The sequence below is a fragment of the Dendropsophus ebraccatus genome, chromosome 1, assembly GCF_027789765.1.
Source record: "Dendropsophus ebraccatus isolate aDenEbr1 chromosome 1, aDenEbr1.pat, whole genome shotgun sequence".
Classification (NCBI taxonomy): Eukaryota; Metazoa; Chordata; class Amphibia; order Anura; family Hylidae; genus Dendropsophus; species Dendropsophus ebraccatus.
Window position 1 is genome coordinate 74,298,621 of NC_091454.1, and position 24,516 is coordinate 74,323,136.

Consider the following 24,516-nt stretch of genomic DNA (forward strand, 5'->3'; position numbering starts at 1 on the left):
CCCGTCGGTCGTGGGTCTCTTCTCTCTTCAACGACAGACGAGAAGCTCCTGGTCCCGGGCAACGCCATCACCACTGAGCTCTGTGCGCGCCTCAGCGGCTGGGACTTCCGGTATGCGCTACGTGAACCGGAAGTCCTAGCTACCGTGCACAGAGCTCAGTGGTGATGGCGGTGCCGAGGACCAGGAGCTTCTCGTCTGTCGGGGGAGGAGGCGGGGCCGGCACGCTTGTGATCGCAAGCAAGAAGCTGCTTGCGGTCACAAGAGTGATTGACAGGGCGGGAAGCCTATGGCTTCTCGCCCTGTCAATGGGAACACTTCTGCATTTAACTGGAAGCGATCGTTGCGACCGCTTCCATTTAAAAGGGAAGGATCGGCAATCGGCGGCTAAGTGGGCCCCCCAGGGGCACGGGGGGGCTCGCTGGGCTTACTGGGTGGAGACCACATTGATGTGGTCTCCAGCCCTGTGTCCCCTTACTGGGGGGGCGGGGCCCACTCCTGCTCGGGGGCCCACTGGGGAAATCCCCGGTCCCCCGGTGGCCCAGTCCAACACTGGCCACAAGGTTTGCACACCTGTATTTGGGGATTTTCTGCCATTCTTCTCTGCGGCTTCACTCAAACTTTGCCAGTCTGGATAAGGAACGTTAATGGACAGCCAGGTCTTTTCAGAGATGTTGAATTGGGTTCAAGTCAAGAATCATTGTCATTGTCTTGTTGGAAGGTAATCTTTCCTTCCATGCTAAGGTTCAGAATATGTCTGTACTTTGCGCTATTCAGTTTTCCCTCAACCCTGTCTCCTTGTCCAATCCACTGAAAAGCACCCTTGCACCACCATTTTGTGACCATACATACCTCTCTGTAGGTGTGGTATTGAGCAGATGATGAGCAAGCCCCGGTTCACCCAGACAAAATGCTTAGAATTGAGGCTAAAAAGTTAAGTCTTACTTCCATCAGATCAAAGAATCTTGTTTTTCATGGTCTGAGAGTACTTTGCGTGCTTTTTGCAAATTCCAGGAGGACTTTAATGTGTCTTTTCCGGGGTAGAGGCTTCTATCTGGACACTCTGGTATAAAGCCCAAATTGCTGGAATGATGGTTGATCTTCTGGAAGTTTCTTCCATGTGCAGGGCCCATTCCCACTGAGCAATAAAGGCTGAATTTATGAGCGGAGTGCGCATGGCGGATTCTGCTTGAGATTCTGCCTGTCCTATTGCTTCAGTGGGATTTCTTGTGCGCCTCTGCTCTCCACTCAAAGAATGAACAGCCTTTTTTGCTCAGTGGGAACGGGCCCTCAGCCAGAGTTACCGTTGGGTCCTTGGTAACCTCTCTTACTAGGGCCCTTCATCCATCACAAATAGTATTTTGCATATTGTTTGAGTGCTACTAGGCTGCAATTACTGAACACAAAGCCAGGATGGGTTTGAAGCAGACATCCTAATCTTTCTTTTATATGTGTCCTCCATTTTTTTTATCTGTTCCACTTCTGGGTTTTTATTTTCCATTAATAAGTTTAAGGGTGCCTTCACACCTACCGGATCCACAGCGGATCTCAATTCTGCGGATTCGAAGCGAGAACCGCTACGGATCCGGTACCATTCACCCCTATGATAGCACATATTCGCAGCAAGTTTAACATCCCGCTGTGAATATGTACTTTAACCCCATCGCTGTCCGCAGCCCCGCCGCTGCATTTCCCATCCCCGGCCACATCCTGCAGACCGCCGCCGAGAGCATAAAGTACCTGCTCGGCAGCGCAGCTGCAGTGAGGCTCTTGGCTCCGGTCCCGCCAAGCAAATACTTTATGCTCTCGGCGGCGGGCTGCAGGATGCGGCCGGGGATAGGGGATGCGGGCTGCTGGATGCGGCGGGGGATGGTGGGATGCGGCCAGAGATGGTGGATGCGGCCGAGGATGGGCTAATGCGGTGGCGGGGCTGCGGACAGCGAGGGGTTAAAGCACATATTCACAGCGGGATGTTAATCCCGCTGCGAATATGTGCTATCATAGGGGTGAATGGTACCGGATCCGCAGCGGTTCTCGCTTCGAATCCGCAGAAGTGAGATCCGCTGTGGATCCGGTAGGTGTGAAGGCACCCTAAAGCCAGGAACATGTCAGAACGTGTAAACACTGACCTTTAGTACTGCTGCCTGCAAATTTTACAAAACATTATATCTACATTAATCTTTATGTTTTAAAGCTGTCCTTGCTACAATATATGCTTACTCGAACGGGCTCTACGTGCCCCTGCAGGTTTTATTTAAACCAGCAGAAGCTACCTCAACAGATTAAAGAGGAACTCTGAGTAGCCTTGTTAAAAAAAACCTAACTACTTCCAAACAGTGCGAGGTTCTTACCTATGTCCCCCCTGATACTTTACATGTGGCTTTACAGTAGTTCCGCTCCTTTGATGCAGTTTTCTGCCTCCCGTCAGCATGCCATTACCTCTGCATTCATGATTGCCCCGTCTCACATTTGCATCCTCAGTCTCTGCTTGGCAAACAAACTGAATGTGAGACAGTGGTCACATGGTCTTCTTCTCCTGCAAAGGGGGCACAGCAGAGGGAGCAGAAGAGTGAATTGCAGTTTTCTTCACCTTCTGGATGACAAGCAACTACCAGTGCAGCAGAACTGTGCAGACACAGTAATACATTATTTAGAGACATCTATATAACCTTCATTGTATGAAAAAAAAAATAGAAAAGAATTCTACCTACAGTATGCAGAGTACGCCCTTTATAGTAGACACAAACAACCAAAGCCATGAAATTGTTATCCACTGGTGATCTCCATATTGGTCCACGGCTTCTTTGTTTTGCCACGAGTACAGCGTGTGACCTGCAGCTCTATTCATTCCTATGGAGCCATCAGAAAGAACCGAGTGCTGTACTCGGCTTTCTCCGGCAGCTCCACAAAGAACGAATTGAGCCGCCAGAGAGAGCCGAGTACAGCACTTAGCTCTTTCTGTTGCATCAATAGGAATGAATAGAGCCGCGGGTCACGTGCCGTACCCATGGCTTTATTCAAAACAAAGGATATGTGCACCAATATGGAGATGGACAGGGTATGGAGGTCGGACCCCCGGCAATCTCTTACGTGTGCCCTATCCTGTGGGCAAGTTAGTTTTTCTTGAAATACCCTTTTAAGGCAACAGTTCACATAAATTTGCAGTAAGTGTACCTGCTTTGCTTTCAATCTGCAGGATTTTTCAGAAGAAGTATAACTAAAAATGCTGTTTATAAGTGTAAAAATGGAGGCAACTGTGAAATGGATATGTACATGAGGAGGAAATGTCAGGAATGTCGTCTCCGAAAATGTAAAGAGAAGGGAATGCTTGCTGAATGTAAGTAAATGTGTAACCTGTCTGCTAGTTATTAGCTCAATTCCTTTTATTATTATTATTTTTCAATCATTTATCTGTGATAAAAGTTTACATAATACAGATTAATACATGTGTCACTGATGTAATAACTTGTTATCAGGTTTTCCACAAAGGAGTAACACTACCATAAAGTGAATTTTTCATCTATGTTCCAAACTGCTGACAATGTAGAGAAATGCTTTTATCTAGTGTGAAGTGTTAAAAAAGGCGTTCCAAAGCCCCTAAAGTGCTGAGGGCCTCCTCACCTCCCTTCCCAAACCTATCCCTGCCTAATCACAGCCAGCCAGCTTCCAGAGCTACATCCTGCTATCAAATCTTGCTTCTGCGCTATACATACAAACTTGTGCCTGTGTGAGATTTGGAAGCAGCTCCCAGCTGTCTATCAAGCAGGATTAGGGATGGGAGGGGGAATGAGGAGGCATTTCAGCCCTCAGCTATTCGGGAGCTTGGGAACAACTCCAATACTTTGCACCAGAGAATAAAAGCACTTTTCTACTAACAACTATCTAACAGTGTTTGCAGTATGGAATGTGAATTGCAACTGATAAATTCACTTTACAGAAATATGCATGGATACAAAAACATCACATATATCCCTTTAAATGTGACAGCAGAATTGTGGAAATCACACTACAGAGTGAATAAAGCCAGAAGTAGAAGGCTCCATACATTGTATAATGGCAGTGCTCCGTTATTGCAGCTCAGATCCCATTGAAGTGAAGGGAGAGAGCCACACCGAGCAGCAGTAAATTGGCATTGCTACAACATGTCAAAAGTTTAGTAAAGTGACAATGCCCATTTAAAATATAGATCACCTTTCTATGTAGCTAAACATTTTCCAACTCAAAATTATAGGTTTGCTGACAGAGATACAGTGCAAGTCAAAAAGGCTACGCAAAAATGTTAAGCTCCCATCTGAGAAGTCATTTGGAGAAGATAATGATGGAATTGAGATCAAGCAAGTGACATCTACCACAAAGACACATCAGGTACGCACACTGTTCTTTAGCAGTCATCTATCTATCTATCTATCCAATAACCTTCTAGATATTAATAAATTGTGGGTAGGATAATGTTATAAACTGTGGTTTGTATATACACAGTATGTATCACTGTATACAAGGTCCAATACAATGTGGAATGAAATTGATGTCTGCAAGCTTTGATGTTGAAATATTTGCTGTGTGACATATGATCTTTATACATGATAGCTGATCTCTCACAAGAACAGTATAAATACAGGTTTTCCAGCTACTGTGTATATAACTTTTACATAACAAGTTAAAGAGTTCCTGTAAAAGTGTGTTCTTGGCCCTAAAGTCAACAATAAATACTCAGATGTATCAAACTGTGTAAAATAAAAACTGGTGTAAGCTGCCCACAGCAACCAATCACAGCTCAGTTTTAATTTTACCAGAGCTAAAAGGAGAGCTGTGATTGGTTCCTGTAGGCAGTTTACACCAATTACAAATAATCTGTGTATGATGCTGTTTTTAGATCTAAAATGCAGCAAGTGCACCCTGATCAATAAACTCAGAGTAACATATGAAAAAAGTCTGACCAACCCTGCTATTAAGTATCCTTGCAAACCCATTTGACTTTTAGACGTTTTTACCCTCATAAGAAATGTCATAGAGACATCATAGGTGAAGGTCATTGTCTAAGTGCTAAGACCCCAAACTATTGTTAGCATGAGGCAGAAGAGCTCAGGGGGGCTCTTATCTCCCTATATCTCTGTAACAGACAACCTGTGTAGACTTACGGTAGAGTCTTCTTCCTGCAGCGAAGAACAAATTAGAAAGTAGAAAGTGTCCCTGACACGTCTTTATGACATTGCATTCGCCTCCCGCCCTCTCTTGCCTGTGGGAGTATCAGTACAGATAGGCAGATAGAAGAAGGGGAGCGCAGGAGAGCAGAAAATGTAGGACCTTTCCTGCTCTCCGGATATCCCCTTTAATACATATATCAGCACTTATATATAGACTTCTGCATGAATAATAATAAATTAATACTATAACACTTTAGAAGAATAATAGCACATTCCAATCTGTATCATACAGATCTGCGTTAAACAATCCTTGAACAAAGGGTGAAACGTTGTATGTTCTCATAAGAACTAACCTTTATTACCTGTCTATGTATCAGACTAGTCAAATAGGTTATAATTTGTGGTTTAAAGAATATTGTTTGATCTCATCCATTATATGGCTATGTTCACACTACGTAAAAGTACGGCCGTTGTTGCCTGCGAACACTGCCTACATTTCTATGGGTTCCTGCCCGGAGTGTATAGACATTGTATACGCTCTGACCGGGATCCCATGCGGAACCGCAAATAACTGACATGTCAGTTTTCTGCAGCCGCAATTCAGTAAATTCAGTGAACACTGCATTGCATTAAAACAACATTTCCTGCAGGACATACAACAGCTAATAAGTATGGGAAGAGTTAAGATTTTTTAATAGAAGTAAATTACAAATTTGTATAACTTTCTGACATCAGTTGATTTGAAAGAAAAAGATTTTCACTGGACAACCCCTTTAAATCACGGCAAAAACTGATGTCTTTTTAAAAAGCGAAATCGTCTGTCTTTTCTCTATTTTCGACGTTGTGTGAATATAGCCGATAGTTGAATGCAACAATTTTGCTGCATATGAATATACCCTTTATTTTTAAATTACATAACTAAAGTGTTCAAAGACACTCTTTGTTACTGCTGTCCAATGTGGCCAGGAGATGAGAATTCTAAACATCTTTCATTAGGTGTTACTTGGCACATGGTTGGCAATTTATAAGGAGATACACTGAGATAGTGGGAGAGTTAGCCTAGGTCTGAATGTGTTGTAGTTTGGTGATCTGTAAGTAATATAAAAGAACACTAGTCACACACATAGGAAGATTCCAGATACATGGAGGTATGCCTAGTGCAGAGATTGAAGTGGTAGAACTCTCTCTTAAGTGATCTTTCCCTGTGTCATGTTCCACTACCTCAGGCCCTGCACTAGGCATTACACATTGCATTATGAGTGTTCCTATGCTATCTAGGACTAGAGCATATACCTGTACCTGCATGGTATTCATATGATCCAGGCAGTAGAATAGGGGTAATAGGGCACGAACAGAAATTTGTATACCCCAGAAATACCCCAAAAAGATATTTTGGTACATACACAATTTTTGTAGGTTTAAATTTAATTTATTTTGGTACGAAGACAATTAAAGGGGTTATCCAGTGCTACAAAAACATGGCCACTTTTGCACCACTCTTGTTCTCCAGATTGGGTGGGGTTTGAAACTTAGTTCCATTGAAGAAAATGGACTTTAACTGGAGACAAGAGTGGGGCAAAAGTGGCCATGTTTTTGTAGCTCTGGATAACCCATGTAAAGTAAACCTAAAGTAGCCAGCCTACAGATGTGTCCCATTTACCAAACTGCCTGAGCTACTTTGGGAAATCTGGCATTAAGGTGCTTGTTGTTAAAGTGTCACTGTTGTTATAATTTTCAAAATCGAAATCAACAGTAGATGTGATATAAAGTAAGTTTGCAATATACATTCATTATTTTATTATGGTGTTATCATACTGTAAAACAAAGCTGTACTTACCAGATATCCAGGTCCAGTCTCCTGAAGGCAGATTTTCTGACTTGTGCTGGTTGAAAAAAACAGACTAAACCCAGGAATTCCGGTCAGTACAGAGAATCACAGATGAATATGTTCGTCAGTCACATGACTGCCGTCTCTCTGTGAGCGCTCAGATGGCCTGGGATACACTGGACTTCCTGTTTTCTGACTGTTTCCTGTATTTTTATTTAAAAAAACAATCAGAAAACAGGAAGTGCTGTATTTTCCATACAAAAGAAATGTAAATTACAAAGTTGCTTTATATCACATCTACTGTTGATTTAGATTTATAACGACAGTGATACTTTAAGTGTTCTTTCAGCACTGTACTTCTCTATTGAGTTAATAAATACATTTTTATATTGCCCAATTTATGTTGAAATAGGTCAAAGCAGAACTCACACAGGACCAGATACAACTGCTACAGTATGTTATGGACGCATATAACAAGCATCGGCTGCCTCATGACCTGGCTACAAAGCTGGTGGTAAGTAACTTTACTTTTTTCTTCTTCTCATGTTTATTAAGCCCTAGGCGACCCTGGACGTACCCGTACGTCCAGGGCCGTCTCCATGCGTTCAAAGCGGGGCCGCGCTCTGAACCGCCGCGGTCCCAGGTGTTGCTCGTAGCCCGGGACCGCGGCTATTAGCAGGCACGGTCCGATCGCCGTGCCTGCTAATACAGTAATTAGATGCAGATGTCAAAGTTGACAGCTGCATCCGATTACTTGATAATAATAATAATAATAATAATAAATTTATTTGTATAGCGCCAACAGATTCCGCAGCGCTTTTTTTCTATGCATACAGTACAGAGGTACATAATACGCAGTTAAATTGGAATAAATAAGTACATAGTTAATAAAAATAACAAAAAATACAAAATACAGAGTATAGACGAGACCTGCTCGTTGGAGCTTACAGACTAATTTTCATAGACACCAGGCATAAGTGCTTTATTTGTCCATGGTCCAGCCATTGTACATAATTAGAATTACAGGATGAGCCAGTAACAACGCCAATGTCTGATGCAGGTAAACATATAAAGTGCAGGAACAGTCAGAGAAATAGAGCAAGGGAAACAGAAGGGGGAAACAGTTTAGGGAACGTTATAAGCAAGCCTGAAGAGATGAGTCTTCAGGGCACCCTTGAAACTGTGGGTATTAGTCTGATGTGTTTGGGTAGGGCATTCCAGAAAATTGGTGCAGCACGAGAGAAGTCTTGGAGGCGGGAATGAGAGGTTCTGATTATGGAGGATGTTAAGGTTAGATCATTTGCAGAGCGCAGAGCATGGGAAGGATGGTAGGTGGAGATGAGGGAGGAGATGTATGGAGGGGCAGAGTTGTGGAGAGCTTTATGGGTGAGGGTGAGGAGCTTGAAGTGGATTCTGGATTTGATGGGTAACCATTGCAGTGACTGGCACAGAGGAGAGACATCGGTATAGCGGCTGGAGAGGAAGATGAGTCTGGCTGCTGCGTTCAGGATAGACTGGAGAGGGGAGAGCTTAGACAGAGGAAGACCAATTAGTAGGGAGTTACAGTAGTCAAGACGGGAGTGGATCAGGGCGACAGTCAGAGTCTGAGCGGTGTCAGTGGTGAGGAATGGGCGGATTCTGGAGATGTTTTTGAGATGGAGATGACAGGAGCGTGTAAGAGCTTGGATATAGGGAGTTAAGGATAGATTGGAGTCCAACAAAACCCCCAGACATCGAGCCTGATGCACAGGAGTGATGCTAGTACCACAGACTGAGAGGGAGATGTCGGGTTTAAGTTTGTTAGAGGGAGGAAATACAAGAAGTTCAGTTTTAGAGAGATTAAGTTTGAGAAACAGAGAGGTCATAGTGTTAGAGAGAGCGGATAGGCAGTCACTAGTATTTTGCAGGAAGGCAGGGGAGACATCACGGGAAGAAGTGTATAACTGGGTGTCATCAGCATAAAGATGGTATTGGAAACCAAACCTGCTGATGGTCTGTCCGATGGGGGCTGTATAGAGGGAGAAGAGGAGGGGACCCAGGACTGATCCCTGGGGAACCCCAACAGTAAGAGGTAGGGGACTGGAAGTAGAGCCAGAGAAGGATACACTGAAGGAGCGGTCAGAGAGGTAGGAAGAGAACCAAAAGAGAGCAGAGTCCTTGAGGCCAAGAGAGCTGAGCATGGAGAGGAGAAGCTGGTGGTCCACAGTGTCAAACGCTGCTGAGAGATCCAGGAGAATCAGCAAGGAATAGTTTCCTTGTGACTTGGCCTTCAGGAGGTCGTTTGACACTTTGGTGAGAGCAGTTTCAGTGGAGTGAAGGGGTCGGAAACCAGACTGTAGAGGGTCAAGAAGAGAGTTATCAGAGAGATAGCGGGTTAGGCGAGAGTAGACAAGACGTTCCAGGAGTTTAGAGATGAAGGGGAGATTGGAGACAGGCCGATAGTTGGCTGCACAGGATGGATCTAAAGAAGGTTTTTTCAGCAGTGGGGTTATAATAGAGTGTTTGAATGAGGAGGGAAAGATACCAGAGGAGAGGGAGAGGTTGAATATTTTGGTGAGGTGAGCAGTGACAGCAGGAGAGAGGGACTGGAGGAGGTGCGAGGGAATAGGGTCACTAGGGCAGGTAGTAGGACGAGAGGAGGAGAGGAGCTTGGAGACTTCTTCCTCTGTCACTGGGTCAAAGGCTGAGAGCGAAGGGGGAGAGGGAAGGGGACCTATGGGAGAAGTAATAGGAGCTATGGGACTTTGGGGCTGGGAGGTGATGTCGGAGCGGAGAGTGTCAATTTTGGTTTTAAAGAAGGAGGCCAGGTCTTCAGCGCAGAGGTCAGTAATGGGTGTCTGAACTTTGGGCTTAAGAAGAGAGTTAAAGGTGTTGAAGAGGTGTTTTGGATTGTTGGAGAGGGAAGAGATGAGAGAGGTAAAGTAAGCCTGTTTGGCAAGGTGGAGGGCAGAGTATTAAGATTTGAGGGTGAATTTGTAATGAATGAAATCAGCGGAGGTTCTCGATTTCCTCCACAGACGTTCGGCCGTCCTGGAGCACCGCCGAAGAAAGCGAGTTTCCGGGGCAGCCGTTCCCTGGTGTCTAGTGGGGAGGAGCGAACCTCACATCTTACCCCGTCCGGGGTCAGCGCCGTAATGGCGCTGATCCCGGCTTGGAACTCGATTGCTTCCGGCTGCAGCAGGGGGCTTGTAGTTTAAGTATAAAAGTACAAATGAAAGTGTCATTAATAATGAAAAGCCCCCTACCCTAATACAAGTTTGAATCACCCCCCTATTCCCATGGTATAAATAAAAATAAATAAATAAACATATTTGGTATCGCCGTGTCCGTAATCGCCCGAACTACTAATTAATAACATTCCTGATCTTGCACAGTAAATGGCGTAAGCGCAAAAAAATCCCAAAGTGCAAAATTGCGCATTTTTGGTTGCATCAAATCCAGAAAAATTGTAATAAAAAGCGATCAAAGAGTTGCATATGCGCAATCAAGGTACCAATAGAAAGATCACATCATGGCGCAAAAAAATGACACCTCACATAGACCAAAGGATAAAAGCGCTATAAGCCTGGGAATGGAGCGATTTTAAGGAACATATATTTGTTAACAATGGTTTGAATTTTTTACAGGCCATCAGATACAATGAAAGTTATACATGTTATATATCGTTGTAATCGTAATGACTTGAGGAACATATATAACAAGTCAGTTTTACCCCAGGGCGAATAGCGTAAAAACAAAACCCCCCAAATAAAAGAAATGCGTTTTTATTTTTCAATTTCACCACACTTTTGCAGTGTACTTTATGCAAAAATTCAGCCTGTCACTGCAAAGTACAATTAGCGGTGCAAAAAATAAGGGCTCATGTGGGTTTCTAGGTGAAAAAAATGCAAGTGCTATGGCCTTTTAAGCACGAGGAGAAAAAACGAAAACTGGTGGTACATCCTCTTTAAGTGAAATTATATGTTCCTGTATTTGTCTCGTATTGATACTCATATGACATAGTTCCAAGACAAGATTCATTATGCATTTTATGTATTCACTGTCAGGCCTTGTTCACACAGTGTATTTTTTATTAAACAACAGCCATTGTTTAATGACAGTGGGCGATTACATTACAGCCTATAGGACCATGGCTGTGGTGTATACACACTGTATACACTACAGCTGGGATTCCATGCGACCGCACAGAAAACTGCCATGTCTATTTTGTGTGGCCGCACAAAATAGACTATGCATACAATGGCTATGGCTATGGCTAATTGGAGTGCGGGCACACCCAAATATGCCCGCATTCCAATTCAAATAAAGTGATGTTCAACCGGCTGATACTGCAGTGGACATCTCTGACAGCGGCGGTTTTGTCACACAAGGCTGCTGTTTGTGCCATGTGTGAACATGGCCTCAGAATATAACAAATCAGAAATTTGTCATAAGTTTACATAAAAATCAATGCAAACAAAGTTTGTAAGCTCCTTACCTACACTATGGGCTTTACTAATAGGCAGCCAAATGAGAAGGCCTAACAGCTAGGTGAAAACATTTAGGATGTTAAACATTTGGATGCACTCTTTATAGTTCACACAGAGCTTCTCTTGGAAACGCATACACAGAGTCAGATGTTGGGAAGATGTCTGCTCAGGACCAGGCTGATTTTGGGTTTAAGGACCAGAGCCCATTTTTTAAATTTGACCTGTCTGACTTTATGTGGTTACAGCTCTGTGATGCTTTAAAGTGACTCTGTACCCACAATCTGTCCCCTCCAAACCACTTGTACCTTCTTATATCTGCTTTTAATCCAAGATCTGTCCTGGGGTCCGTTCGGCAGGTGATGCAGTTATTGTCCTAAAAGACAACTTTTAAACTTGCAGTCCTGTGTCAAATTGGCGTGGCCTGGAGTGTCTGTGCCCTAGATTTGCACCGTCTCCCCGTCCCTCTTCCCACCCTCTCCACCATTAGGAATGCCCCTGAGCAGGTTTTTTTCTATTCATCACCTGCCTGAACACTGCACAAGAGCCTTAATGATCCAGCACCTGTGCAGTGTTTAGACAGGTCATGAATACGAAAAATGTTGCCTGGGGCATTCCTAATGGTAGAGAGGGCGGGGAGGAGGGAGGGTGAAAGTCTAATCCACAGACAGGCCACACCAATTTGACACAGGGCAGAAAGTTTAAAAGTTGTTTAGATCTTGGATTAAAAGCAGCTATCCGAAGGTACAAGTGGTTTGTGGGGGTCAGATTGTGGGTACAAAGTCGCTTTAACTTATCCATGCAATTCTGAGATTCAGGTTACCAGGTTTCACAAATGTACACACTGTCACTTGAACACCTGGCTCTTGTAATTTCCATGTCATAGAAACAAATAGGACTGACAGTAGGAATAAAGCAAGATGTAATGTGTGAGGTATCTCCCTAAGAATTAATAACCCCATCTTCTATTGAAACAACTACGTGCACACCTTTATTTGTTTGAATAGATGTCGACAACTGTTTTGTAATATGAATGTTTGCCTATAGAATGACATTATTAGCCCTTACAAAGTACTGACTGACTAGGTTTACATTTTCTATACACAAATGACAATTATGTCTGTAAAGAACTATCGCCTTCATTACCCTTTCAGAAAAATTTCTCTGCGCTGTATATTAATAATTTATTTTTCAATCATAGTTGAAGTGATCAGTTATTAGCTTGGAAGTTATCAGAAATCACTTTAAGATATCATCAAGAAATAATCCAGCGCATGCATTCAAGTGACAATCACAGTTTATCTGCTGACATGAGTGTAGCTATAACTATTTCTGCTGATTCTGTATATTTTAGTTTTATTTTCTCTTTCCATATAAACCATTTTATAGACTATTGCAGTCATCTAGTTTCTATTTAGGGATTACTATGTTAGAGCTGGACAAAAAGGAAAAGCTTTTTGATATATATTATACCAGTCAAAAGTTTGCACTCACCTTTTTATTCCATGGTTTTTGCAGTTTTTTTTAAAATCTTCTTCATTGTGGATTTATATTAAAGACATAAAAACTATGAAGAAACACTCGCGGCATTCTCTCAATCGGTTTTATGAGGTAGTCATCAGGAATGGTTTTCCAATAGTCTCGAAGGAGGTGCTGTTTTTTCTTCACTCTGCAGTTCAACCCTTCCCAAACCATCTCTACTGGGTTTAGGTTGGGTGATTGTGGACACAGCACGCCATCCCTCTTCCTTTTGCTTACCTCCCAACCTTTTGGACGGCTAAAGAGAGACACTTGTGGCTGATTCTAAGAAATGTTACAGGCATTTCTATACTTTTTAAATCAAGGATCCATTCACACATACAGGATCTGTAGCATATTAATACATGCATTTAGTTACATTGATATCTGCAAATCTGCAGCAGATCCTGTATGTGTGACTGCATCCTTAGGTTCATTTACACATCAGTGACCCTGTCTATAATTTAGGACCCACAGCTGCAGACAGGATTACAAATGTAACTATTTCAGTTACTGTCTCCATTTGCAGGAAGTCACTGTAAAATAAGTGACACGGATGCACAATGACTTCTTAACAACTACACCTACAAAAGTGTGCATAGGGCCATAAGAACTGCATGTGTGATATGAAAGGGGCCATACTATCACATGAATCACCTGAATATATAACAATTTTTAGGATCCAACTTGCACCACATGATAGAATAATGTGTAAGTTTGGGTCTATTATACAGTAAGAAACCAGACACTTTCTAGAAAAACATAAAAAGTTTATTAATCTAAACCTAGGTCAAAAAGAGGGACACGTTAAAGGGACTTGGCTGAAAAGTAGGGACTGGGGAGGTATGCTCTTGATCCTTATAGTGTGTACACAGAGAGATTTTTGAAGCCAAAGCCAAGTACAGACTATAAACAGAGAACAGGTCATAAAGAAAGATTGAGAATTCTCCTCTTTTTAAAGTCATTTCTGGCTTTGGCTTAAAAAATCTGTCAGGTAATTTGCTCCGTGTAAAGGCACCCTTAGCCTTAACATAGCCTCAGGATGTGTTTGGGGTCATTGTGGCTTCCTATGGAGCACTTCAACCATAAATTACTCTTACAGTCTCCTCTGAATGGTTGAAGTTGAGATGTGTCTAGTACCTGGTCTCTGAAGCATTTATATGATCTCTTTTCTGAGGTCCTATTAATTTTTAGTTTCCGAGGTTGGTAACTTTAATGAATGTATCAGGTGCAGAAAAAATAACTCTTTGTCTTTCCTTTTCTTGGCCAGTCCTCAAAAAGAGCTAGTTTTAATTTAACATTTGATGGTTTTCATGACTCTGCTTGCAATTTTACGGATTCACTAACCTTCCTGTCTTAAAGTAACGTTAAACTTTTGTCGTAATATCTCTCTTAAAGCGACTCTGTACCCACAATCTGACCCCCCCAAACCGCTTGTACCTTCAGATAGCTGCTTTTAATCCAAGATCTGTCCTGGGGTCCGTTTGGCAGGTGATGCAGTTATTGTGCTAAAAAACAACTTTTAAACTGGCAGCCCTGTGCCCTACGGGAATGGCCTAGATTGTGTATGCTTTAGGCTGGCACAACCTCTCTGTCCCTCCTCCCCACCCTCCTCATCATTAGGAATGCTGCAGGCAGATTGCCTACTATTCGTCAGCTGTGTCAGCCCGGCACATGGGCTGGATCGTTAAGACACCTGTGCAAATGTTCAGCATGTAGAAAATGTTTTAGTGGCATTCCTAATGATGAACAGGGTGGGGAGGAGGGACGGAGGTTTGGTGCAAAGTTAGGGCACAGATACTCCCGTAGGGCACGGGGCTGCAAGTTTAAAAGTTGTTTTTTAGCACAATAACTGCATCACCTGCCAAACGGACTGCAGGACAGATCTTGGATTAAAAGCAGCTATCTGAAGGTACAAGCGTTTTGGGGGGGTCAGATTGTGGGTACAGAGTCGCTTTAAAGCATACCGGATATCTAAAGACCATTCCAAGTGACTACCTAATGAAGCTGATTGAGAGAATGACAATACTGTACAAATCTGTCATTAAAACGGTACTCCGGCGCTGATAAAAAAAAGATCAATCAATCATAAAAATAGTTTTTACATTTACCATCCTGGGAGTCTGTCTCAGTTTGAATTTCCTGCGGTTTGCAGGTCCCTGAAGCTCCAGTTGGTGTCTTCAGTTTTACTTTACTTCCTGGTTTGGGCTTTCCCATGATGCACTTTGTCTCCTGTGATGTCTAACTAACTCTGTAAGACTGTTAGATGGCTTACATCTTGTTCAGCCAATCAGAGCTAAGCAACCTGTGTCATCTCACAAAGAGAGTGTTAGAAATGTGACTTTGCGCTCCTCAGTCCGTGCCGGGCGGCCGAGGAAGCGCTGAATTTCTGTCTGTGTTTGCACTGAATGAACTGTGTTTTACTTTCCAGCCACACCTACCTTGCCTGTCAGACTTCTGGCAGTGCAGGGGTTACTGCACTGCTAGATCTGTTCAGCTGAGCTTGGTGCTGGGATCAGGGCTGGTCCAATCAGCTGCTGGACCTAGTCTCTGATCCAGGATAAAAAGCAGTCAGATCCCTCAGTTCCCTGCTGGCTATTAGTTGTTACTAGTCCCAGCTCCCCTGCTCCTTTCCCAGCGTGCCCTGTCCTAATCCCCTTGCTATTGCTCTACCCATATTCTGACCTCTTGCCTGACATTTGACTATCCGCTCTCCTTCTGATTTTGTACTGCGTTGTCTGTTTGGTTTTGACCCTGCTAGTTGACTATCCTCTATTGTGTTTTGTTTGTCTGTCTACGTTTTGTGTATTCACCTACGCAGTGTAGGGACCGACTCCGTGGTTGTCCACGACCGTTTAGGGTCGACTGAGGCAAGTAGGCAGGTGACAGTGGGTGGGTTCAGATCTAGGGCCCACTGTCTTTTGTCTTGTCTATGCCTGCCTGTCATGACAGAATAGCCAGCCTCTAAAAAAAAAAAAAAAAAAAAAAATTTTTTTTTTTCTTTTGCGGATCATCATGGATCCTGTGAAAGCTCTGGTTGAGCAAATGCAAGGTCTGAACAGGCTAGTTCAGAATCTTGCAGAACAGGTGCAGGAGCAGGAGTCCACACCACGGCAAGTGACCATGACCGCGGCAATGCCTCTGGAACCTCCGATTCTGCTCCCCGAAAAATTTAAAGGGGACAGGAAGGCCTTCAGGATCTTCAAGGAAGGTTGCAAATTATTTTTTCGTTTACGTCCCCGCTCCTCAGGAGATGAAACCCAAAGAGTCGGCATTGTCATGTCTCTCTTGCAGGGTCCTCCTCAGGAGTGGGCTTTTTCGTTACCCCCTGATTCTATGGAATTATCTTCAGTGGACCATTTTTTTGATGCCCTGGGGTTACTATATGATGACCCAGACAGAACCGCTGTGGCAGAGCGACAGCTGACTTCTCTGCGACAGGGTAAGAGACCTGTAGAGGAGTACTGTGCAGAATTCCGTCAGTGGTGTGTTCCTTCAGGGTGGAACGATCCAGCATTGAGGTGTCAATTTAGGATGGGGTTGTCTGACCAACTTAAGGACCTATTAGTGGTGTACCCTACCCCTGACACGTTAGAAGGGACTATGACATTGGCAATAAGGGTTGACAGGAGACTCAGAGACAGACGTGGGGAAAAGAGCGCCTCTGATGCTTCTAAATCTCTTTCTTTCCCTAACTCTACTCCTAAGTCTAATCCTTCTGTTCCTCTGTTGTCACAAGAAGACCCCATGCAACTAGGTGCTGCTGACACCCAGACCCGACGAGCTCTTCGGCTACAGCACAATCTCTGCCTGTACTGTGGCAAGTCTGGTCACTGGGTGAAAGAATGTCCATCCAAGCCTGGTCAACCGGCGAAAAGACTCCAGCGTCTGAGTGACTGTCGAGAGAGTCACTCAGGCGCACAGGTACCTCTAGAAAATAAGAACAAATTGATGTTGCCCATCTCGTTGTTTTTAGGTAATAAGTGTATTTCTGGGTATGCTCATGTGGATTCTGGAGCTTCTGCCAATTTTATTAGTTCTGCATTTTGGTCATGCTTGGGAATTTGCCCTCTTCTGCTTAAATGTCCATTAACTATTACTGGTGCTGATTTTACCCCTTTGGCCCGGGGTAAAATCCAGTACATCACTCCGCATCTTGAGGTGCAAATTGGATCAGTTCACAAAGAAAATCTTGATTTTCTGGTTATGGATAACTTATCCTCTGACATTATTTTGGGTTTGCCCTGGTTGGACCAGCATAATCCTGTGTTTGACTGGTCTAACAGGGAATTGATTAAATGGGGGCCGAATTGTGCTTCTCATTGTATTGCGCTGAATGTCACAGATTGTTCTCCTGTGGAGGGAGCAATTCCTGAGTTTTTATCTGACTTTTCTGATGTCTTTGATGAGAAGGCTGTGGAGGTGCTACCGCCACACCGACCTTATGATTGTGCGATTGACTTGATGCCAGGGTCCAAGTATCCTAAGGGAAGAATCTTCAATCTGTCTAGACCTGAGAGGGAGGCCATGCGAGAATACATTCAGGACAGCCTTCGCAAAGGTCACATTCGTCCCTCTTGCTCTCCCTTAGGGGCTGGGTTCTTTTTTGTGGGGAAAAAAGATGGTGGTCTTAGACCGTGCATTGATTATCGTGAACTAAACAAGATTACCATTAAGAACCAACATCCCCTTCCCCTAATTCCGGATCTATTCAATCAGATTGTGGGCGCCCAGTGGTTCTCTAAGATTGACCTACGTGGGGCCTACAATCTGATAAGAATAAGGGAGGGGGACGAGTGGAAAACTGCCTTTAATACGCCTGAAGGGCATTTTGAATATCTGGTTATGCCATTTGGGTTAAGCAACGCGCCGGCAGTTTTTCAACATTTTGTTAATGATGTTTTCCGTAAATATCTTGGTCAATTTTTAGTAGTTTATCTGGATGACATTTTAATCTTCTCTCCTGATTGGGCCTCACACATAGGTCATGTTCGTAAGGTTATGGAATTGCTCAGATTGAACCATCTGTACGCTAAACTGTCCAAATGCCAGTTCGGGATCCAAAAGGTCTCTTTTCTGGGTTACATTATCACCCCTAACTCCTTCTGTATGGACCCACTGAAGGTGGCTGCTATTGAGAAATGGGAACGACCTACTAGTCTAAAGGCCCTGCAACGATTTTTAGGATTTGCCAATTATTATAGAAAATTTATTAAAGGCTTCTCAGTCATTGCCAAACCACTGACTGACTTAACCAGAAAAGGAGCTGATCTTGTGAACTGGAGTCCCGAAGCTGTACAGGCATTTGGACAGTTGAAAAAATGTTTTTCTGAGGCCCCAGTGCTTATTCAGCCGGATTTAGATCAGCCATTCATCATCGAGGTAGATGCTTCAGAAGTGGGGGTTGGAGCGGTCCTCTCACAAGGTTCCGAGACCCTCACTAATCTTAGACCTGTAGCCTATTTTTCAAGGAAGTTCTCTAAAACTGAGTGTAATTATGACATTGGTAACAGGGAGTTGTTGGCCATTAAATGGGCCTTTGATGAGTGGAGACACTTCCTTGAAGGGGCTAAACATAAGATCAGGGTTTTAACTGATCATAAAAATCTCTTATACCTTGATAAAGCTAAGCGCCTTACTCCTCGACAGGCAAGGTGGGCGTTATTTTTTACCAGGTTCCATTTTGAAATTACCTTCCGTCCGGGTTCTAAGAATGTCCGAGCGGATGCTCTGTCTCGCAGCTTTGAGGCCAGCAATGCCCCCAGGGAAGAACCTGAGACTATTTTAGCACCAGGTGTGGTCGTTGCCACCCTCCAACCTGACCTTGCCGCCCAGGTGGTAGATTCACAATCCCTAGCCCCTAGGAACATCCCAGAGGGAAAACTCTTTGTACCCCCCAACCTTCGACTCAGAGTTCTTGAAGAGACCCACTGTTCAGTTTTAGCAGGTCACCCGGGCATTGCTGGCACAAAGTATCTGCTCTCACGGTATTATTGGTGGCCGTCTTGGGCCAGAGATACTAAACTGTTTGTTGAGGCCTGTGAGGTCTGTGCCAGGTCCAAGGTTCCTCGTAGATTACCTGAAGGTCTTCTACATCCTCTCCCTTTGCCTGAGAGACCCTGGACCCACATTTCAATGGATTTTATCACTGACTTGCCATCTTCAAAAGGGAAGACTGTTATCTGGGTCGTAACTGATAGATTTTCTAAAATGTGCCATCTGATTCCCCTTAAGAAACTCCCTAATGCACGTACGTTAGCATCTCTGTTCATCAATCACATTTTACGACTTCATGGGGTTCCAGAGAACGTTGTGTCTGATAGAGGGGTGCAGTTTGTCTCTAAGTTCTGGAGGGAGTTCTGTGGTCGATTGGGGACTTCATTGGCATTTTCATCTGCCTTCCATCCTCAGACTAATGGGCAGACTGAAAGAGTCAACCAATCATTAGAACAATTTCTAAGATGCTTTGTTTCTAGTGCCCAGGACAAATGGAAGGAGTATTTGTCCTTGGCAGAATTCGCCCTCAATAATAGAGAAAATCATTCTACCAAAATGTCGCCGTTTTTCTGCAATTATGGTTTTAATCCGAGGTTTTCATCTGCGCATGCTGCTGAATCTGTTAACCCGTCAGCTGAAAAAACCTATAGAAGACTGTGCACAGTCTGGGCCCAAGCTCTTGAGAACTTGGTTAAAGCCCAGGAATTATCGAAAAAACAAGCTAACAAAAGACGCATATCTGGCCCAGAATACCTAGTGGGTGACAAGGTGTGGCTTTCCACCAAAAACTTGAAACTTAGGGTTCCGTCTGGAAAACTGGCACCCAAATACATTGGGCCTTATGTCATCACTGAGATAATTAACCCTGTTTCTTTCAGGTTGCAATTGCCAAGAGTCATGAAAATTCATAATGTGTTCCATAAGGCTCTATTGAAAAGGTATATCACTCCTGTGTTGCCGTCTATTCCTCCAGATCCCCTGGTCATTCAAGGGGAGCTTGAGTTTGAAATTGAGAAAATTCTGGACTCTCGCCGGGTGCAGAACTCCGTTCAATACCTCATTCATTGGAAGGGGTTCGGCCCGGAAGAACGGACTTGGGTGGCAAGCCGAGATGTCCACGCTCCCCGTCTCATTAGACAATTTCATAATTGTAACCCCTCTAAGCCTCGTCCTTTGAGTGAGGGTCCTGAGGCCCCTCATAAGAGGGGGGGTACTGTTAGAAATGTGACTTTGCGCTCCTCAGTCCGTGCCGGGCGGCCGAGGAAGCGCTGAATTTCTGTCTGTGTTTGCACTGAATGAACTGTGTTTTACTTTCCAGCCACACCTACCTTGCCTGTCAGACTTCTGGCAGTGCAGGGGTTACTGCACTGCTAGATCTGTTCAGCTGAGCTTGGTGCTGGGATCAGGGCTGGTCCAATCAGCTGCTGGACCTAGTCTCTGATCCAGGATAAAAAGCAGTCAGATCCCTCAGTTCCCTGCTGGCTATTAGTTGTTACTAGTCCCAGCTCCCCTGCTCCTTTCCCAGCGTGCCCTGTCCTAATCCCCTTGCTATTGCTCTACCCATATTCTGACCTCTTGCCTGACATTTGACTATCCGCTCTCCTTCTGATTTTGTACTGCGTTGTCTGTTTGGTTTTGACCCTGCTAGTTGACTATCCTCTATTGTGTTTTGTTTGTCTGTCTACGTTTTGTGTATTCACCTACGCAGTGTAGGGACCGACTCCGTGGTTGTCCACGACCGTTTAGGGTCGACTGAGGCAAGTAGGCAGGTGACAGTGGGTGGGTTCAGATCTAGGGCCCACTGTCTTTTGTCTTGTCTATGCCTGCCTGTCATGACAGAGAGGCTGGTTTAACAGGGCTTAGACCCGCCTCCCTCTTGATGAAGTCATTATCACAAAATGGCTGCCACAGAGCAGCCTGGGGTCAACAGTCATTAGGTAAGAATGAGTTTACTTCACTTCCTGGTGGGGGATTGAGGGGGGGAAAAGATAGGGAAGAGGGTCAGATAGGTGATGGAAGCATATTACAAAGTTATATAACTTTGTGATGTGTTTCAATTACTGGGAAAAAGCTTTTCCCTGGAGTACCCCTTTAAAGCAAAGGGGGCTACTTTGAAGAATCTAAAATATAAAATTGATTCTGATTTGTTTTACACTTCACTACCTAATTCCATACGTGTTTTCATATCTTCAACGTGAATCTACAACACAGAGAAAAAAACACAATCCAAGAACAACCATGGAACGAAAAGGTGCGTCCAAACTTTTGACTGGCATTGTGTCTATAATGCATGTCACTAGATTCCACCACTTCATGTGCATTTGAAGGCGTGTCACAACATTTCATGAAGGTCACAAAGATAATGATCAAAGATAAGTCAATAAACTAGATGCCTATCAGAAGTGGTGTACTTAGGGTAGGGACACTATAAAAGCGTCATTTAGGTATGGATGTCAGCCCGTGATAAGATATGCAATCACAGCATGATCTACAGATAAACCAGCCTCAGTGAAATCTCATCTGAAGGTTTTTAAAAACTTTAAAAAATTACTGCTAACAAATTTTGACATTTGGCAGATATTTTGCAGTTTAAAAACAATCTATATGTTACCAAAATAAACGTGTTTTTTTTTTCTTGTAGGACAACCTCAGCAATGATGACAACTTTGTCTTTTTGACAACTATGGCTACAAATCATGTCCAGATCTTAGTAGAGTTTACAAAAAAGATACCAGGTATAAGAAGTTATCCACTTTTGACGACTGTTTTTATTTTATTGTTTAAAGAAGGGATCATATACATTGATCACAGAGTATGACACTACTAGGACCCCACAGGACCCTGCTCCTGCAGCTATTTGATGGATTATTACCTACTATCCTAGAATTAAAAAGGTTTCTTAAACCAGACAATGCTATTTAATGGGATCTGTTAGCTAAATATCTTTTAATCCTGTTAGCCAATACAACACAAAAATTAAACATAGTTTTGGAAACAGTGGAAACAGTAGGCTACACAATGATGGAAAACCTGAAGAAGGGAATCAATGCAACTCTATGACTGGCAGTATACCTAAAATATAAAAATTTTCTCTTACACTAATATGATACCAATAAAAACTAGAGATCATGGCGCAAAAATTGACACCCCAACCAGTCCTGTTAGTTAGGAAAAGAAAAACGCTATGGCACTTAGAAGTCGAGGAGGAACATTGTTTCAATTTGACCTGGACATCTGTGAAACAATGACCTTCGGTCATGAAAGGGTTAAAAACAAATATAGTATGAGGCTATGTTCACACACATCTCTAGTGAAGATAAAGCTATATGTAAACTGGTTAAAAAAAACTGCAGCATTTTTGCAAAAGCAGGTGGTAAATATTAAGCATCTTCATTATTTTGACGTTTGTTAACAACAACTACCATTTTTCTATAAAATGGTGTACTGCCGCCCAATTTCCCAATGACTTCAATGGAGCGCATTATTATTATATTAAAAATATGTCTGCATTTTTACCTTAAAATTACAACTGTATTTTGGTATTATTTTACTGTGTGTGAACATAGTCTTAGGATCTATTCACGTGTATAGTATCTGCAGTAGAGTTTCATCATACCCATTCAGTAAGTAAGTGTTGAGCCCACCAGTGAAGGAGCCAAATCTTTAGGTCTCCTGCTCATGTACCCTAATAAAAAAAAAACCTTCACATATGTTTTACCTCTTTTTTTAGGATTTCAAACATTAGATCATGAAGATCAGATTGCTCTGCTCAAAGGATCTGCAGTTGAAGCAATGTTCCTCCGCTCTGCTGAACTTTTTAACAAGAAGCTCCTTGACGGACACACGGACGTCCTTGAAGAGAAAATTCGAAATAGTGGTAAGTTACCCCAGAATAAAAAAGCCTCTGCTCACAAACAGTTCTCAACGTTCTGCTCTAATTACTGGTGCGCTACTCTTGTTTATATTGATACAGTACATTGACTTAATTGTTCTCATAATAAATCCAAAGAGCAGCACATAAAGCAATCTGTTGTCTCCCAGCTGTCTATCTACACTGATTATTATGTTTGTTTATATGTGCTTGTGAAACATATGATACAATTTGCATAACAATATCCTGAAATTTCTACTTCAGATCTTTTCATATTCAAATGTTTTCATATATTTGCTAATTAATCAAACTACACCATCAAGGATCGGCTGCTGAATGAAAGGGAGTTACATGGAAGTAATTGCATATGATTACTAGAAAGACACACAACTATTTCACGCTCTGCCTAAATTTATAGGGAATCCACCTATAGTCTTTTGTCTATTGTCTGGTTTTATCTTAAAGGACAACTCCCGTGGGACCCCCCCCCCAAAAAAAAACACAGACACACACAGACACCATACTCACCATCCCTCCGGTGACGATCGCCACTCCATTAGTCCGCCTCACCGTCACCGCCGTCCAGCGATGTCTCTGACTTCCGGGTCCTGAGGATGGAAAAGGCTGCCAGTGCGCTTGCGCATCGGCAGCCTTTTCATTGGCTGGAGCACATCACATGGCTTCCAGCAACCTCAGCCAATCAGGGCTGAGCAAGCTGGAAGCCATGTGATGCGCTCCAGCCAATGAAAAGGCTGCTGGTGCGCATGTGCACCAGCAGCCTTTTCCGTCCCATTCACTCTCTATGAAGACGCCGAGGAGGAAGAAGACCCGGACCGCCCCCCGGCTCTGACGTTGTCGTCACCAGATGCCGCCCGGGAGAAGAGGACCGTGACGATCGTAATAGGTAATGTATATATTCTTTAACTTCCGGGCGGGGGGGTCGGAGGTCCGAAAGTGGGGGAAGGGGGCCAGACCGGGTATTTAACCACATTACAAAGTTATATAACTTTGTAATGTGTGTTAAATAAGCTAAAAAACTTTTTCGTGGGAGTTGTCCTTTAATTTTTTTTTTAAACTTAGGGGGACATTTACTAAGGAGTCTAATATGTGCCACTACTCTTATGTGGATTGCTGTTCATTTTGTTGAAATATATTGTGTGTGATTTATGGAAAAGTCGTATTGCCATAGTAAATGTGTCTAATTAAAAAAAAAAAAAAAAGTCACAAACAAATTCACCTGGTACTGACCAGACATAAGCCTGCACCAGTTTTTGTGACTTTTCAAAAAGTCGCAAATGATAAATTGGGCGCAAATCACAGATTATGCAAATTTTTGGGTGAATACTCAAAAACAGCAGATTTGTCAAATATTGGTTCATAAATAGACCAAAAATGGGATAAATAAAACCCAATTATTCACTTAAATAGATGCAAAGGCCTTGATAAATTTCCCCCTTAGTTTTTTATATTTTAGTGTTGTTTCAGGGGCCTGACTGGTTTTTTATTGTTGCTACACCACCTTGTTCCTGAGATATATAGATTTTATTATTTGATAGTTTGTCTGCACTTTCCATTAAAGTGGTAATGTACTAAATGTGTATATAGTGCCATCTAGTGGACAAGTTTATAACTTACACGGAATTCTTTCTAAGAGTAAGCACTTTCTTGGTCTGAAAGAGGAGCAATACAGGATAG

General features: G+C 43.2%; 1 protein-coding gene across 4 annotated transcripts in view; it reads left to right on the forward strand.

The window, feature by feature from the left end:
- The window catches only part of NR1H4 (nuclear receptor subfamily 1 group H member 4), a 52,018-nt gene that overhangs the window by 21,696 nt on the left and 5,806 nt on the right, over window positions 1-24,516 (forward strand). For all 4 annotated transcript variants that reach the window (XM_069973082.1, XM_069973074.1, XM_069973092.1 and 1 more), the window contains 5 exons: window positions 3,194-3,334; window positions 4,229-4,362; window positions 7,382-7,483; window positions 21,592-21,685; window positions 22,681-22,827. In XM_069973082.1, coding sequence (XP_069829183.1) covers window positions 3,194-3,334; window positions 4,229-4,362; window positions 7,382-7,483; window positions 21,592-21,685; window positions 22,681-22,827 — 618 coding nt within the window. The remainder of the gene's footprint in view (window positions 1-3,193; window positions 3,335-4,228; window positions 4,363-7,381; window positions 7,484-21,591; window positions 21,686-22,680; window positions 22,828-24,516) is intronic.